Source organism: Eurosta solidaginis, chromosome 3, assembly GCF_040869045.1.
Source record: "Eurosta solidaginis isolate ZX-2024a chromosome 3, ASM4086904v1, whole genome shotgun sequence".
Taxonomy (NCBI): Eukaryota; Metazoa; Arthropoda; class Insecta; order Diptera; family Tephritidae; genus Eurosta; species Eurosta solidaginis.
The window spans coordinates 286,789,957-286,806,425 of record NC_090321.1 but is presented as its reverse complement, the minus strand read 5'-3'; the positions used below and the strand labels follow the sequence as shown (position 1 = coordinate 286,806,425).

The 16,469-nt window shown below is 40.0% G+C and overlaps 1 protein-coding gene across 6 annotated transcripts in view; it reads right to left on the bottom strand.

Annotated features, from left to right (window-relative positions):
• Positions 1-16,469, bottom strand: part of Epac (Exchange protein directly activated by cAMP) — a 219,285-nt gene that overhangs the window by 201,123 nt on the left and 1,693 nt on the right. For 5 of the 6 annotated variants that reach the window (XM_067776973.1, XM_067776967.1, XM_067776968.1 and 2 more), the window contains one exon: positions 4,524-5,672. Coding sequence is in view for 4 of the 6 variants with exons in the window: in XM_067776967.1 (XP_067633068.1) it covers positions 4,524-4,573 (50 nt within the window). In the remaining 2 variants the exon portion in view is untranslated. Of the gene's footprint in view, positions 1-4,523; positions 5,673-5,913; positions 5,936-16,469 lie in introns of those variants that run through there. The other variant, XM_067776970.1, reaches the window with a different exon arrangement.

Here is a 16,469-nt window from a genome sequence, read left to right as displayed (position 1 = left end):
TGGTCAAACGGCTGTCACCGGCAAATCTTATACATTAAATTGGTGCATGTAAATACTCAACAACAAATATGCGCTTGATTCAAGACTGAAACTTAGGATCAGGAGCCTTGTGGCAAATTTGGAAGGTGCGCAACGCTGCCTTCAAATTTTTTATTTCGTATAATCGCTTTCACCATTCACATAAATTTTTGGTTTAACATCAGAACTAATGAATTCAATTAAAGATGGCTTTCGGTGTGTTTGCTTAAAAGGGCAATAAAAGGGATTTCGGATTCAATTTGAGTGATGGTAAACGTAATAAAGTGAACAAAATGTTTAGATACTTGGAAAAAGTTGTTACAAACAATAATTTTGCTAGTAGACATGTATTGGGCCAGTTATAGGTTGGGTGAATGCTGCGACAAGGGCGGTCCACTTGTTCTTTGCGTTGATAGCGGCGAAAATATTTGTGTACTTTCGATAGGTTTTTGATAAAACTGGGCGGATAAAAACAAAGTGCCAGACCGAGCGTCGTCCTAAATGCGTCTCCTACAAACGGGGTTTTCTAAATATTACGATACTGGCGCAAACTCTTATTAAGAAATACTTTGTTAATGCACTAGCAGTAGATAATGAATTATGTTGAAAAAGACTGCCCTTCAATTTAAAGCTTAAAATGGGATAGTGTAAGGAAAATGATATGCTTCTATCCGTATAAATGCCGCCCTTAAAATTTACACTTTGCTGTTATTCCACGCTTTTTAAAATTGATATATTATTATTTTGGTCTAGAGAAGCTCCATAATTACCTCTCATTTCTTTCTGATCTCCGCTGTGTTTCCATGGCTTGGTGAAACAAGATACTTTAAGTTGTTTAGCAGACATAACTATTTGAAAGCTATAGCAGAGCTCAAAGGGGCATAAGAAGTAAATATAGATATTCTCAAGACTTATCAATTCAATATCTCAAAACATACCGATTTAGAAATTTCAAATACCAAATTATTACAAAACAATGATTTCTACTACATTTGAAAGGATAAGAAAATTGTTCTTTGTGTCGAGAGCATCTCAACATAATCCTCGACTTTGCATCATTTTTTTTCCACCCAATCTGATATCCTTTGTATATTTCTGTTAACGTTACTCATATTATTAATATCGCGAATTCATCGGAGATTGTGGAAAGTGAGTATAATAATATTCAGCAACGATTCGAGAGCACCGAAAATTAATCACCTTAATCGGCACTTGCATTATTGAAGTGGATATTGAGCCTTTAAACTGAGGGAATGTTGCATAAATCTATCTAATCCTCAACGTCAGCACTTTTCGCTCTGAAGACTTTGCAATGCAAGAAAGTAGGAACAGCAAGTTTCTCACATAAAAAGAATTGCAGTATCACAACTCATTACCCAATTTAATATTTGCCTAATGAGTAAGAATATAATATGAGTAAAACTAATGCCGTTAATTGTTTACATTTAGACCCAAAGTTTGCAGGTGCCTCCTCCACTTGATAAATGCAAAGCAACAACCATAACTTTCCAACTTTCCTTATTTTCTTAAGTTGAATTCATTTGCGCCCCTCATCATTAAGTACTTAATGCTTATTTCTGCTGCTTTGCTACTTTGGGTGCGTAATTAACTTTGTCAGAAACGCCCTAATGAACTGAGCTGAGGGTTGCTGCAAAAGTTACGAAAAGTCATTGTTGCGAACAGAAATCTCATTTGAAAGGCGAATTGAATTGCGTAAATAGCCAGTTTCGAGTAAACAAGCTTGTTTTAAAGAAATAATAGTAATGCTATATAAATTACAAGGCAAAAACCGGTTAATTTGAATCTGGTTCCACTGGTTCCATTCCTTTGGATTTGGAGATATGTCCTATTAAGTATTGTTGGTATTTTTGTGATTGAGGATTCTCCCTTGTACTTCTTCTTCTTCCTTGCTAACTATTCTAGCGTACCCGGCATACTTCGTTGTAACCGAAAATTGGTTAAGGGATAGACGAATAAAAGAAAGAGAAATGAAGTGAAGAGTTGAAGCGAGGCTCACTTTTCAAATGTAGATTTATCTATCTCCCACTTCTTCCCCCCTATTCCCACTCCCACTCCCACTCTCACTACCATCACCCATTACTCTCAAAAAATAAATATATTTCACAATCTCGTAACAACGTTGTCAAAAATAATTGGTACCTATACAACAAATATTCAAAAACGGTTAAACACCCATAGGCAGCCACCATAGTTCGAAATGCAACTGTTTGCTATTTTTTAAATCCGAAATTGTTTGAAATCATTCGGGATGTTCCTCTCTAAAAATTGACTTTGCACTTCAGCAACTTTACTGTATGGGAAATGTGGAAATCAAGAAATTTATGTACTAAATTTTTTCAAAATAATAAATATAATTTTGTTATTTCTGTTGTTTTAATAACCGTTGTTACGAGTGCTACCGTTGTTACGAGTACTACCGTTGTTACGAGTGCTACGTAAGGTAATTTCTTACATTTATACAAATATTACTAGTTTTGTTGAAATTTTAGTTCACTTGAGAATCATGATGAACGAAAATTTAAAAATTGTCGCTCATACGCAGCGATAGTTTGGTCGTTTATTCTTTAAGTGAATAAATTTAAATTTTTCCTACAGTGATCAAAATTTTGTGGGAGGATTTGAAAACAAAGTGGAGAAATAGTTTATAATAATATTATCCATATCTCTATATCTTAGTCTAAATCTATCTCTTTCTCTTTCCCTTTTTTCTGTTCTCTCTAATTCTTCTTGTTCTTTTCCATCCCTTATTCCCAATTCCAGTCCTAGTCACAGTTCCAGTCCCAGTCGCAGCCACAGTTGGTCACTGCTCCATTTCGCGAAAAAAGTGTCATAAATACTAATCTAGGCAACGGGCTACCTTTATGCCAAATTTCAGGCAAATCGAACCGAGAATAGAATTTATTCGAAAAGATCGAAACTCACAGAAGCGCTATCCTATCTTTCAAGTTGGATCAAACAGCACAGGGTGTGCAAATTTGATTGAAATCGGTTAAGTAGCTTAGGAGTCCATCGTGTACAAACAACGTGACCTGAAATTTTTTATATAAAAATTTCATGAGGGATATTTTAGTGGAACATCATAACTCCTTAGCTTTATCCCAGAAAACTCTTTTTGGTCACTATTTTGGACAGTGGGAATAATTTATGATTTTACTAAGGATGCTCTCGGACCAAACCATTATGCAAAAGCGATGGAATGGATTTTCTTATCCTTGTCATATTTAAACTATGAGCCAGCTGAGGGGATCAAAAGAATTCTTTTGTGAGAACTGAATGAGTACTTGATCCGATTTATTTTTTTAATTAGCTCAAATATTCCAAGTTTAAAATGCTTTTGGCAAAGAAATTTTACCAGAGAATGCAATCCCATTTTGAGGTTTAATTTTGTGGGTATGCGCCTAACATCACGACTTGGAATTATTTTATTCTCAAAAATGTTGAAGCATAATGTTATGAGTGTCATATATGTATATACGATATGCGCTATACATTTGAGCTGAAGCAACAGTTGGACGAACAATTGAAATAAAATAAATAAAATAAATGTGAAGCGCGATAACCTCCGAAGAGATCTAAGGCCGAGCTTCTCTTCCAATTTGCGTCGTGCTCCTCTTGATTTTCCCTACAAATTGGCCGGACGGGACCTACATGTTTTATGCCGACTCCGAACGGCATCTGCAAGGCAGAAAAGTTTTCACTGAGAGCTTTTCATGGCAGAAATACACCCGGAGCGCTTGTCAAACACTGCCGAGGGGCGACCCCGCTTAGAAAAACTTTCTTCTAATTTAAAAACCTTATTTCTAAAATTTTTGATGTTGCTTTGTCCGGGGTGCGAACCCAGGGCATACGGTGTGGTAGGCGGAGCACGCTACCACCACACCACGGTGGCCGCCACACAATTGAAATAAAGTTATGACATTTATAGAACTTAACACAAAAAGAACACAAAATCGCGATTAATGTCATATAGAAAATGTTAAAAATGTCGCAGTAGATTAAAATATATTTGAATGCAAAAATGTTCATTTGTTTTAACAAAGTATAAAACAATAATCCTTAAAAATTATTTTATTCTAAATGACAATTCGATATTTTACATACGTAGATAAACGCAATATGTCTTACGAATATGCTTTACTTTGTGGCATTGGTCATTAAGCCTGGATTCAAGCAATTCTTCAGATGTTATACGTGTAAACGTAGTAAAAGATAAATCAGGAAATATATTAACTTGGAACTTTTATTTGAGCTCATAATAAGATCATACGCTCCTGAACCTCTAAAAGTATAATCATGAATGGCTAATATGAGACTTGCGAGATAAAGGAATCCTTGTGTACATCTACGAGTATAAACACTTATGTATGTTTAAAAAAATTTTAAACCTAAAATTATGTTCGAATCTAAAATAGTCAGGTGGCAGATTCAAAATTGCAACAAGAACAGATAATCATATAAGAAAAATTCACCAGCTGTCCACTCACCGCTTGTCCATTGCTGTTATCCATTCCATCGCCATTTTGTTTGAGCTCATTACGGTTACCGGGAATAAGTGTAACAATTCTTGATATTATCAGCGAATCCAATAACCGTTACAAACACAAATACACAACTTTAATGTAAATCCAATTACAGTCGTTTCAAAAAACCCGCCTTTAACACCTTAAACTATGCACTGTTTATCGTATTTGTCGTTGCTCACGTTTCTATATTCCACCGTTTGTAATCGCCTCTTGGCATCGCTACTATTCCCCTAAGTAAACTGCTCTATTTTTTTACGTTTTGTCTTTACTTTTTTAAATTGCTATTTTTTGGTTTACTATTTAGAGTTCATGGCATCGCGTGCGGCTTTTTGTTAAACAAGAATTGCTCCAAATTACTTTAGTTGTCGTTTTTTGTATTTATTTTTTCGTATGGTTTTTACAATTTTTATCCACACACGTAAATACATAAAATGCTCACTTCAACGTTCCATCTCACCTTCAATTGAGGTTGAAAACGTGTGCGAAGTATTTTGTAAGAAAATATTTTATTGATAGACGTCTTTTTTTTGGTTCAGACACACGAAACCCACAAAACCTCACCGTCGTTTAGGGACCAAGCTATTATGCCCGTTATTGTGTTGCGTTGTCTATATTTACTTTTGTCTGTTACTTACTATCACCCACTCGCTTTGTATTATCTATTTCTTTTATTGTCGTCGCTTTTTTCGTTTTCTTTTATACGCTTGTGTTTGTTGTTGGTTTAATACAGTAGTGGCCAAAGAGATGTAGTTTTAATAATTTAGTAACTGTAACTGCGAGCATAACCTACACAAAACCAACATTCACTTCACTCCGGACTCAGGTGTCTCGCCCCCAGGTGGGTATCACATTGACCGAGCAAGCGACCAGCGCTTTATTGGTCACGCTTTGTTCGTTGTAGCAGGATATGTGGACAATGTAACTGTTCATGCAATTGATATCCGTTTGTCATATATGGCCGATGCTACATTTATTGCTATTGTATTTGTGTGGTCGGTGGGAGGTTTTTTTCTATTAAGTCATTGCACGAACATTTTTTTTCCAATTGAAATGTGTTAATCATTTTCTTTTATTGTTGTGAACAAAATTGTCGCGCCGATAAAGTTCCAACTAAAGCGAGAAAAAATATATATAAAAAGAAATGGTTAATTGAATGAAGGCATAAAATCTGATAAATGGAGTTTAAAGAAAAGGCATCCAATTAAAGTAGTTTTTGTAGGCGCATCAAAGGGTTAATTTTTTTGCGACATTGTTCCTTGCAGGCTTGCATACAAACTGCCTTACAAAAATTTATTGAACCATATGTCTTAACTCATTTTTAAGACAGAACTCAATGACAAACTTCGGTTACTTCTAGTTTTAATAAATTAAATCAGCATAGTTAAGGGCGAATATGATTTGGAGGTGTGTAATTTTTGGATCTTGGCAGATAAATACTGTTTTTTTCTTATACATGAGACATTTTACTTGACACTGGATTGACTGAGTGCTACCTTGGCCTTCGACGAAACGCACATCATACACCCCATTGAAAACTAGCCGCTGTGCTACCAAATTACTCTGTTCTCTTGGCAAACACTAGAAGTTTTCAAAGAAGAACATAGGATCGGAACATTTTTTCACTTTTAGTAACTGGAGCCTTATTCTGGTGAGCGTAGCATAACGAATACAATATATGCTGAACCGTTTTCCCCTGGAGACCGCACTGACCAATTCTCATAAATGTACGTGTGATACCAAATGCAGAGCCCTATAACTATGCTTATCAAGATGTCTTTTTAGTTATAGTCTGATATCGCTAGACTTTATTCAATCCCACCATTGGTTTCAGACCTATCACTTTCAGTCCATCGATTATCCGAAGATTTTTCCTCCTTAAACCCGTTGCTGCATCGATGGCTTCTCGCGGTAAAGCTCTTCCCAACGACCTGTGTCAACTTCTATGTGGGCCCATGTAAAGCGCAATTTCTAGGCCTGATTGGAGCGATCGCGGGTGAAATTGTTAATGCTTCCGCGAACTGTGGGAGGGCTCTCTTGCTCTCTCTAACTAGCATCCTGGACTAATTTTCCCTGTACGGATTCATATGGCGGTCGTCCACCGCGGTTAGTGACTTCCCTCGCTCATTATGTCTGACTTATGACTCCCCTTTCTTGCGACTTAATACCCCATGTCTCTCCATTCTTATCTCTGTTATCCATCCATCTTAGTCGGACGACGACCTTTCCGACAAAGTGGGTTTGTTGTTTAATAACTAAATACGGGAAAGAACTACTGAGGTTACATGGTATTGTGAAGGGTCTAATCAAATATATGTAGCTGGATGTGCTACTCGGCTGCAAATCATACAATAAGCACGGCACGCAAAATACCCTGGTATAGAGCGTTGACAGCTTTTGGGTACTGACCTCGCGACGCCCTTCCAAGACGCAGTAAAAGTAGATGGAAGCAACTAAAACCCTCCGTCACATACGGAGCCTGTGGAACGATAGGTTTATAATATGGTGCTCGTTTTACTTTAATTGCACTGCCATTCCTGGCCTCGGTTATTAAACAATTAAGTATGGCCCCTTCTGAAAATTAAAAAAAAAAAAATAAGTAACTCGCATTGGCAATTAACTGTTTTTTGACTTGTTCACCCAAGCAACGAAATGAGTCAGAGTCAAATAAAATAATAAGCAAAAATGTGCTGCACGCTTTCACTTAACTTGCTCTTCATCGCCTTGACTTCCTGTCGCCCCACCGTCGCCCTCACTTTCTCATACTTTAAACGAGTTAATTGAACGTCTTGGCAAGAATCAGTATGACCTATCACCAAAACGTATTCTGTGTCGAAGGCTGGCTATAAACGTCATCAGACGAAGTTTTTAGCAAACACACAGCTTAGCTTTTATATATTCCCAAGGAAACTAACTAAATTAAGTCTTAATGGGAGGAGAACGGGTGTGAGAGTTTACATTATCGTTGTTTGAACGCGTAGTAAATCGTTTTTTTCTTTGGTGGTGAATTCGGTGATGCACAGGTACTCTCACACTCACTCTCACAGCAGGCAAATAAAAGGGAAGTCAGTTCAAGCAGATGCCAGTGATGGTTCTAACGACAGGCGTTACCGTTAATTGGTGATTTTGTAGGTAGCTTAAATGTATGCACATCTCTATCACTTTCTTGAACAGCGTTGATGTAGGGAATCTTGTGTATTGGGTTGTATTACACCATGTTTGTCTTCAAGGAACACTGTGACGTAAGTACTTTGGACTTATTATTTTGTCGATTTATATTTAATGAATTAATAATAATTAAGTGCTTTAGGGAATGACTAACGACTCAGCATTAATTTTAAATTTTTAAGTGCCTTCTTAGTTTTTATGAATTCTCAGCAGATGAACGGCAAAGAATGACTACAGTCAAAAAACTTCTTTTCCAAAATTATAGCATTTTCGCCGTAGCAATTTCCTGCCCAAATCAATGATATTTTTCTTAAAACAAAGAAGTTTCAGTTTCCATGGCGATCCATGTCCTGAGGAAGCTTTTTTTGTGACTTATTGCAATGTAAAGAAAACGAAGAAGGTTCATTTATACAAGAAGCTAGCTGTGAATGGCTAATCAACATCGGCACAAAGATTCAGATATGATACTATGACATTTTAAGACCCCCAGGTGAGTTAAAAGAGTGAAATTGCTTACTTTCAGTGTTATGGGTCTAAGCAACTTTCAGTCCATTCTAATCTGCAGGACTGAACTCCTCCTGGCGGTGGCAGCGTGCTCCGTCTATCACACCGAAGATCCTGGGTTCAACTACCAGGCAAAGCAACATCAAACAATTTAGAAACAAGATTTTTCAAGCTTCTCAGTGAAAACTCATCTTGCTTGCAGATGCCGTTTGTAGTCGGTGTAAAAGATGTAGGTCCCAATTTGTGGGAAAAATTAAAAAGAAACGCTTTGCATTGATTTACTTATTTATCGCCGAGCTACATTCCAAATACGTGCAGAGAATTTGGAGTCGTATTCATATCAAAACCGAGCAACTGCCCTCGCCGTGCCCTCACATAAGCCCCACTTCTTTTCTTCATAAGAATACGGAGAAATCTTGAATCAGAGGACTGTTTAATGAAACTTATCATGTAATTTGCTTCACAGTCAAGAAAATCCACAAAAACTGCTATTCATTGATTTAAAAGTAAACTGAAAAAACATTATGGACGTGAATTTGTTTCGGTATGTAGAAAGAAAAATGGATATGAATTTATTGGTCGGTAAAATTTTTTTCTAGAAACCATTTACGATAATGCTATTGACATTGCTTCGAGAATTTTTAGATAGTAAGAGAGAATAAATTTTCTTTAAACTATCATCCCTTATGCCGATAGAGAAAGAGGCACACTTTGGTCATTAAGAGTTCAAAATATTCCCAGTGTGAAGCTCGAAAATATGACGTGACATATTATTATTATTATGATTAAAAAATTAAGTAGAAACTGGCTTATATCATCATTCTAGGTACTTCTAAAGCCGTTCTTTCTTAATACAAGATTGGCCATAGAGACAATTAGATTATCTCAGCCACCGAAGTCACCGAAACAACAAATTTGCCAACTCATCATATTTTTTCGATTGTTATCATCAAGTCATCCTTCTGTTTGTATCTTCGTGGTCAGATGTATGTATGTAAATATATGTATGTCAGTGTGTCTTAAAATCAGCTTAAAGCAACGGCGTACCAAAACAATTTCTATTACTATTTTCCTATTGAAGCTGTCGGTGACCAAGGACGATTTGCAGCCAGGGGATAAATTCGGCTGTTTTCGAACGGAGCCTTCCCGATACCGGGCCACCTCGGGAAGTATTAATGGCCTTACCACAGTAAGGGGCGCTGCTGTGGCGGATGGTTCTTTCCCCGTATATAAATAATACTGGACCGCTGAGCCCGTCATGTCGGGCAGGTGGTCGTACGACCAAGATGAACGACTCATTACCTGATTGTAATAAGGACGATGTAAAGAGGAGAACTGAGTCGCAATCCAAGGACGACAAATATGAATTAAGCGATGCGTATTGGAGAAGCACACAAATGAAAACGGAGTAGAAGAGTGGAGAAGGGTACGGAGCAGAGGAAGTAAAAGAGCTCTCTCGCACTACCGTGCAGCACTAAGAATTGTACACCGCTTGGGAGCAGTGGTCGACCCAACAAAAGTGGAGATCGAGCGCTTGGAATGGGCCCATGAAGCGGTAGAAGTAGGTCGAAGGCAGTTCAAAAGGTTTGCTGCGAGAAACCCTCGGTTCTGCAACCGGTGCGAGGAGGAAGAAGCGTCGAATGGCAGAATGAAGAGGCAACGTTCGGCGGAAGGCGAGAAGCCTGCTTTCAAGAGGCAGAAAGGACCCAGTCCTAGAACAGCGAGGCAGGGCAGTCGCATAGACAAGACAAGTAGGCCCAAAGCTGTAAGACAGATGGGCTCCAATAGCGAGGTAGCAACTACATACCTCGAAAGCTGCGAGTCAGAGGGAAGTTCCAATTACGGAAGTAGGAGATAAGCCGAAGGGAGATAACGCTAAGACTCCGGCTTTCTCGGAGGCGCTAAAGGGAGTTAACGCTAAGACTCCGGCTTTCTCGGAGGTGCCAAAGGGAGATAACACTAAGACTCCTGCTTTTCCCGAGAAGATGAGTGATGTGGCAAAGCAGTCACTAACTGTGGCGCTGGTTGATCGTAGCAGTCCTTTCGGACAAATGACTACTGAAAGGTGGAGATCTGTGGAAAGGGAGGTTATTGGCTTAATGCTTAAGATGATGCGGCAACAACCAAGTAAGCCCCTTCCAACCTTTGATTCGGAGGGATGGTATAATGGTGTGAAGATGATAGCGTGCGACAACATCGCGAGCTTGCGGTGGCTGGAGGAAGTGGTTCCAAACCTCGAAAGGTAAGGCACTAACGCGCGGTTTGAGGTGGTGTTTAAAGCGCAAATCCCCACGGTACCAAAAGTTAAAGTATGGATACCATGCGTGATGAAGTCGGAGGATACACTGCGACATCTGCAGAATCAGAATCCGAACATACCGACACAGGATTGGAAGGTACTTACTGTATCTCGGCCTACCGAGGATGGTCAGTTCTACATTTTCCAAATAAACAAGCAGGCGGAGGATATTTTGTATACGCAGCTTGGCAAAATGTCCTTTGGTACTGGCAAAATCTACATGCGTCTCAGGAAAAGAAGTCCCGTGGATAAAAACCCTAACACGCTAGAGGTGGGCGAAGTCGAAAAGGACCTCAAAAGCCTAAGGGAAAAAAGACACGTGGAGGTCCCCGACGTCTTATGTCCCCAGAACACCATCTGCATAATGAGGCGAGAATACTCCCCATCAGGGAGAGAAATGAGATGCTGACCAAACAGTTTCTGTTGAATACCCAGAAACCTGGGCATCCCAACAGACATCTGATTGACGAACCAGCACCGCCTAGGGGCCTAAGGAGTCATCTACGTAAGCATTTTGAGGAAATACGGCACCTGAGAACCCAGCCGTATGAAGCGGAAAAACACAAGCAGGTCCTTGGTGAACTCCATAGACAGGCGTCGGACCTTTATGTCGGGAATTGCCCGGTGAATCCAGTGCTTGAAGAAAAATATCCAGAACTCGCAGAAGAGGAACGCATACTCCCCAGGGAAACGCGTGTCACTCTTGCTCAACTTCGTTCTGGATACTGTAACAGGTTAAACTCTTACCTATCCAGAATCAACCCCGACATACAAAATGTATGCCCTGCTTGCAATGTGTCCCCACATGACACCAACCATCTCTTTAATTGTAATGTGGAACCAACGCCTCTAACACCCCTTTCCTTATGGTCCACCCCTGTTGAAACGGCAAGTTTCCTTGGACTCCCATTAGAGGATATTGATGACAATTTGTGATCGGTCGCGGCTATTAGGTGGGGCGAGCATTGCTACAACAACAACAACAACCACGAACGTGCTAGAAGAGGACCAACCGCTAAATGGTGCTGTGAATCGCACAGAGGAACACCCGGCACAACAGTCACGAGAGGCTGAAGGGGGCCTCGAATAATCTAAACCAAAAGGGCAAGGGAGGACGACGACATCAAGACGAAGATCTGGGGGGGACAACCCAATGGTGCTGCGAGTCCAACAGATAAACCTCCAACACAGTAAAGTGGCGTCGAGCGAACTCCTCCTAACCCTTGAGGAGGGTTCGTTTGACGTGGCGCTGATCCAGGAGCCGTGGCTCTCATCGGGAGGAAAGGGTTCTGGACTTAGCGCGCGCGGGTTTGGCGTTTACTACGCGCAAACCGAAGGACGGGTGCGAGCTGTAGTAATTGTAAGGAAACAGCTGCATTCATATATGATGCCTAATTACACCACTGAGGATCTCGTAGCGGTGACCGTTGAGCAAAAGAATAAGCAGGCATTTATCCTGGCGTCCTGCTACATGGCCCATGCTGCGGAGGTTCCACCGATGGAGTGCAAAAGGCTAGTACAGGAGGAAGGGCGGAAAGGGCGGTTGGTCATAGGCGCAAATGCAAATGCGCACCACAATGCGTGGGGAGGAGCAGATACGAACGAGAGAGGCGAATCTCTGTTTTGTTACATCCTGCAAACCAATTTTGCAGGGGAAATGTCCCTACATACATTGGTCCAACATCCAGCAATGTTCTGGATATTACATTGAGCTCCGAGCGTGATATATCAAGGTATGATTGGATGGTTCTTGATAGACCATCCTTCTCCGACCATGCGTATATCAGCTTCAGCATCCCCCTAAAGAGGGTAGATAAGGGAGGAACCTTTATGAAACATGTAGAAAAAAACTGGGACAACCCAAATAGGTTGCTAATGTAGAGGAACTGGAGGAATCGAATGAATTCCTAACAAGGACGCGTATGACTGCGTATAACAAAGCTTGCCCTCTAAGAAGATTCAGAGGAAAAGCAAAGCCGCCATGGTGGTGCAATGAGCTGAGTCTTCTAAGAAGACAGGTAAAAGAAATGTTTAAGCTCGCAAAGACCGCGGAAAGCGAAGCGTGTCGGGACAGGTACAGGGATCTACTGAGGATCTACAAGCGTGAAATTACCAGGGCGAAGAGAAACTCATTGAAAAGTTTCTGTACGGACATAGAGTGCTAAATCGAAACAGCACGGTTAAAAAAAGTCCTAGCAAAGGGAAACATAGTCTAGGGACTAATAAAGAAAGAGAACGGGGAATGGTCACGTAATAGTGAGGAATCCCTTGAGGTGCTTCTCGTTACACATTTCCCATCGGGAGACGGCTTAGAAGAGCGTGCATACATCGCTCACACTTCGATCACGGAGCTGGTAGTGCCGGGCTTGGTGACCGATACCAAGATCGAGTGGGCAGTGAAGACGTTTTCTAAGTTTAAATCGCCGGGCCCAGATGGTATATTCCCGGTCATGCTACAAGTCTCAAGTAGGGCGGTCGTGGAATGGCTTAAAATAATATTCGATGGGTGCATAAGACTGAATCATGTACCGCACTCTTGGAGAACTGCTCGTGTAGTTTTTCTACCAAAGGCGGGGAAGATCGGTCACGTGTATCCCAAAGACTATAGGCCCATTAGCTTAACATCATTTCTGCTCAAAACCTTTGAGAGGGTGATAGATGTGTACATAAAGTCCAACGTGGATGAAAAGCTGCTCTCCACAACACAGCATGCGTACACCAAAGGCAAGTCGGTAGAAACCGCATTGCATAGGGTGGTAATAAGCATAGAGAAATCCCTGGAATATAAGGAATATGCTCTAGGAGTCTTCTTGGACATTGCCGGGGCTTTCAATAATGTTGCAAAATGGGCGATTATGGATGGTCTTAATTACATTAAAGTACATCCTGCCTTAATCAGATGGATCGGCTGCATGTTAAATTCAGAAAGATTACATCACAATGGGGATTGTACGAGGCCACGCAATCAGTGGACAGGGGCACGCCGCAGGGAGGGGTGCTATCACCTCTGCTGGGGACGCTGGTCATCAACCAACTGCTCAGGCAATTCGATGAGGGACACGTAAAACTTACGGCTTACGCAGATGACGTTGCAATTGTCATAAGTGGAAAGTGCCTTCCAACGATTAGTTCTTTGATGGATCGGGCGCTTCGGGATATTCATACCTGGGCATCTAATGTCGGGTTGAAAGTCAAGGCTGAGAAGACGGATATGGTCTTGTTTACAAAGAGGTACAAGGTCCCAAATTGGACCAGGCCTAAGTTAGGAGGGGTGACGTTACAGGAGAAACCTTGCACAAAATATCTAGGAATCATCCTAAAATTAGATTGGGCGAGATTAGGCGAAGGCGAGAGGTGCACATGATCGACCAAGCGGGAAAGGCGTGGGTTCAAGCGCGGGGCTGTAAAGTGTCGAAGATTATGTGTAGGTCTTACAACCTTAGCCTAACACAGTTGCTTCTATCATTAAAAAGAGAGGACTGTAGACTCATGACGGGTATTCTGACTAGACACTGCCTTCTGGCGTCACATGCCTTTAAATTAGGCTTGGTCAGTGATATTAGATGTAGGAAGTGCGGGTTGGAGGAGGAAATGATTGAGCACGTTCTGTGCTCGTGCCCTGCACTTGCCAGGCTAAGACTCCAGCTATTAGGAGTGATACAGCTGTCAGATCTAGAAGCAGCAAGTGGCTTAAGTCCTAGGAAGCTTCTAGTATTTGCCAAGAGGACGGAGTTATTTTAGAACATAGGTCCTGGTTTTTGATAGGGGTTTTCAGTTTGGTCGTTAAAACAAACTTCTGATAACACTACGGACTCAATTAGTCTATGTGAGGTCTTCATGGACCGGCCAGTTCAACCTACCTACCTTCCTATTGAGGCGTAAATAATAAATGTTTGTCTATAGCTATTTTTTTGTGCAAGCTGGTCCTTTAATAGTCAATCCCATTAGTAAAACATAATTTCATAAACCGACCAAAAATTAAGGCTTTCAAGCATTTTTAATGACAGCATAAAAAGGCAATTTCGTAAATATTTTGGTTTGTAAATTTGTGGCTTTAAATGGCGCTGAATGCTATTGGATATTCCATGTATGTAGGTGTGTATGAGTGGCCCAAGTAGGGTGGTTCGGGTATTTTTTCATCATCGCGAAATGCGCTAAGCACTAAATATTTAATAAATGTGAAAAAAGAAACGTCTATGCGTGTTTGAATTAAACTTTTTGCATTTTTATTTCGAATATATTCAAAAGTCCAGTTGCAACTGAAGCATTACAACTTTAATTCGCCTAAAAGCACGACAGCCATGATAAATACCTTTTAGTAAATAAAAAGTAAAATAGTTTATAACAGAGAATAACTTTTCGCAGAACACGAGAGTGATTTAAAGGGATGTTATATAATGGCACGACATTAAAACAAAATGTAGAATCTGATTTCAAGAACCATGTAAACGACTTTTATGAGTTCACCTATTGTTGCCACAAACAGATAGCCAGAATTTAATCCAAATTATTAGTCCAAATTTTTTTATTTTTATTTATTTTTTTTCATAAAAAGCAAAAAATTAATTATTCCTCTTTTCACTCCCGATTTTGATTTTTGTTTATATCCCAAAACTCCGATAAATATACCTTCCGGGTAGTTTGAAAGACTGATTCAACAAACGGGTGAAACTGGTGTACTACAGTGGTGGCAAAAATGTCCAACCATGCTACGTACCAAGTTAAATTTTCGATATTATCTATGCATAAATATATACAATGTTAAATAACTTTTTTTATGATTTAAATATACGTAACGTATTTGTAGTCATCATGCATGTGGGCAGCAATGAGAATTACAGAACGAATTTATTTTTTATTTAATTTTTTCGAAAAGTCAAAAACAACAATGGTTCTTACTGACTAAAACGAATAAATAAGCCTAGCTACAAAACAGAGTTAAGTAAATTAAGAAAAATAGACTTTGGATTAGAAAAATCAAGCATAATGGAATTTAATTCACGTAGAGAGCTCGACAATGGAGCATCTATCGCATACTTAGTAGCCTTATGTTTAATATAAAAGGAGTTATGAGAACGAAGAGACCTCGTTAGAATAAGAAAATGAATCGCGTGCATTAAAGAGGAGCACTCAATGTCTCCATTAACAACTCCGAAAATGAAAGACAAGAAATGGGTTGACCTTTGAGTTCTAATGGTTTCAAATTAATTAGCAGCAAGCGGGAATGATAAGAAGGGAGTGGGTCTGAGAAATGTAATGAGGAAGAATTGCGTTAGTTTTCGATATTTCAAGCATAGATGACGGAACGACTAGTGCTACTCACTCAAATACAACGACTACCTTCAGGTGTTGCTCAAGGGGAATCTACCTGAGTAAATCTAAAGATCGTCTACCAAGCCGAACAATTACAAAACAACATATAAAATCTGTAAGTGCAACTATTTCCCCTTTGCGATTTGAGATATTAAAATAAAAAATAAATGTAAGGCGCGATAACCTCCGAAGAGATCTAAGGCCGAGCTTCTCTTCCAATTAGCGTCGTGCTCCTCTTGTTTTTCCCTACAAATTAGCCGGACGGGACCTACATGTTTTATGCCGACTCCATCCATGAACGGCATCTGCAAGCAGATGAGTTTTCACTGAAAGCTTTTCATGGCAGAAATACACCCGGACCGCTTACCAAACACTGCCGAGGGGCAACCCCGCTTAGAAAAATTTTCTTCTAATTTAAAAAGCTTATTTCTAAAATTTTTTGATGTTGCTTTGCCCGGGGTGCGAACCCACGGCATTCGGTGTGGTAGGCGGAGCACGTTACCATCACACCACGGTGGCCGCTGATTTGATATATTGGTTGTTCTTTAAACTATATAAGGGAAGCGCTCTTTCTACATACAAGAATTTGTTCACAAATGTTAGGTCTACTTTTAAGCACATTAGTC